At 36.7% G+C, this 1,838-nt stretch overlaps 1 protein-coding gene across 1 annotated transcript; it reads right to left on the bottom strand.

Annotated features, from left to right (window-relative positions):
* Window positions 1-19: 19 nt before the first annotated feature.
* Window positions 20-1,823, bottom strand: LOC106792939. Its single transcript, XM_014759471.1, has 2 exons — window positions 933-1,823; window positions 20-564 (listed from the first exon to the last, which is right to left on the bottom strand). Exons 1-2 carry the CDS (start codon window positions 1,746-1,748, stop codon window positions 256-258), a joined length of 1,125 nt encoding a protein of 374 aa, XP_014614957.1. The 5' UTR covers window positions 1,749-1,823; the 3' UTR covers window positions 20-255.
* Between the last annotated feature and the right edge of the window lie 15 nt (window positions 1,824-1,838).

Raw genomic sequence — 1,838 nt, 5'->3', positions numbered from 1 at the left:
GGGCATTCAATCATGTACATAATTTTGTATTCTTTGTAGAATATAATGAAGGCAAAGCTAGTCGCGAACAGTGTAAATAACAATAAATTTTAGTATTTCTGAAATTATAAAGAAATTAAATGGTTTTATCTTTTTTAAGTGTACAAGGTAATTTCTTCATAAAATGAAAATTATGTTTCACTCAAGGCTGGGTTGAACATTTACCGAAAAAAGATGAGACGTAGTTTTTATTAAACACAAAATCTATTTACTTATCTACATCAATCCAAAAGGGTATTCGATTTTTATAAAGTCTTCTTGCTGTTTTTGGTCACATTCTTCATAATGAATATCTTCGGGGGGGTCCAATTCTTCGTCAATATCGAGGAATTCATTTCTTGAGATATTCTCGTCATCCTCCTCTCTTTCTTCTGCTTGAATCTCTCTTGAATCCACGACTGTGTTGATTGAAAAGTTGGAGCACGATTGACCTCCACAGTATTCGCACAATTGAGGGCAAACTAGTCCAGTTTTTTGGCARCTGCACCGTAAAGTTTTATTGGCTTCCGAGCACGTACATTGCACCTGAAACATAGACATATAGGAAAAATAATTTAGAACATGCGGGTGTAAAAACTGAATATGATTTTTCATCTATTTCGTTCCAGATTCGCGAAAAATAAGTCGAACGGTGTAGACTTTAAAAAATCGTGAATTTTTAGAAAAATCGTTTAGAAGTGCAAATTTTTGCAAATTTTCAAAATTCGTACTAAATTTTGTTTTCTTCTTCGAATCAATTACAACAAAAGTAACGTTTGTATTCAATTTACAAGAGAAACGTTGGATAGTTCGCATTTTACAAAATTATAGGATTTTTAATATTCAAGAAATAACTCACTCGATTTGTTTCTCCATTGTAATAATATGTCTATTGAAATTTTTTAAGAACTTACCATTTTCAACAATTCGTCGGGCGCTGAATTTTTAGTATTTATGACAGGAATCATCATTGTGGTGGTTCGCTTCCAGCCCCATTCCTGTGCATCTAAGTTGTTTCCCAACCATGATTGCATCTGATAAAACGTGCGTTTCACGTGTTCTCGCAGGACAGGTTGCGTTGGAGGTAAGGCCGCCAACCGAATTTCCACATTGGTCTGGACGTCCAGTGATGCAAATTTTTCGTACCGAGCATCACTGAGCGACTGACTCGGATTTTTGAAGCTGTATAAATGTGCTATTATTTGTTCTGCACATTTACATAGACTTTCTATCGAACTTGCAGCGTTGTAGAACAGTTTTACAGCGGTCTGCAGATTTTTATTCTTTTGTAGAATGSAGAYGAYGTKCTTCTTTSCTTTGCCGTTGAAKGCACTCGTCGTGTCACATCCTCCGAATGCGTGGGCAAATAAAATATACGGKTTRAGATGTGCGTGGTCTWCTGTAGAATACAAAGTATTTATTTTACCACCTGGCATGATTTTGTAAAAATACAGAGGACTGGAATCTGACAAACCAATCAATAAAACCAGCAGGTCGGTGTTAGTACTAACAAGCGCTACTTCGCGGCCCGTAGTTTGTTTCAGCTCTATCGCTGTTTTCACTATAAGCGCATCCGCATTTTCTTGTGCAACTTTCACGTTGAGACCGTATCTACCTAAATACTCCGAAAGCATCTGCACCAGTTTCATTTTGTTCTTCACATTTGAGAGAAATTTCTTCTGGTTCATAGTGACGAATGTGCTTTCATTGAATTCGATATCCGGTGCCATATCTTCGTGACGTTGGCAGTATCTCTCGTACGATTTTATTCCACTATACTCGTCGCTGTATCCATCAAAAACGACCGAAGAATTTTCTCC

This window comes from Polistes canadensis, unplaced genomic scaffold, assembly GCF_001313835.1.
Source record: "Polistes canadensis isolate GaletaPanama2010 unplaced genomic scaffold, ASM131383v1 scaffold_2159, whole genome shotgun sequence".
NCBI classification, from domain to species: domain Eukaryota; kingdom Metazoa; phylum Arthropoda; class Insecta; order Hymenoptera; family Vespidae; genus Polistes; species Polistes canadensis.
The sequence above is the reverse complement of the archived record's forward strand: the minus strand, read 5'-3'. Positions and strand labels throughout refer to the sequence as shown.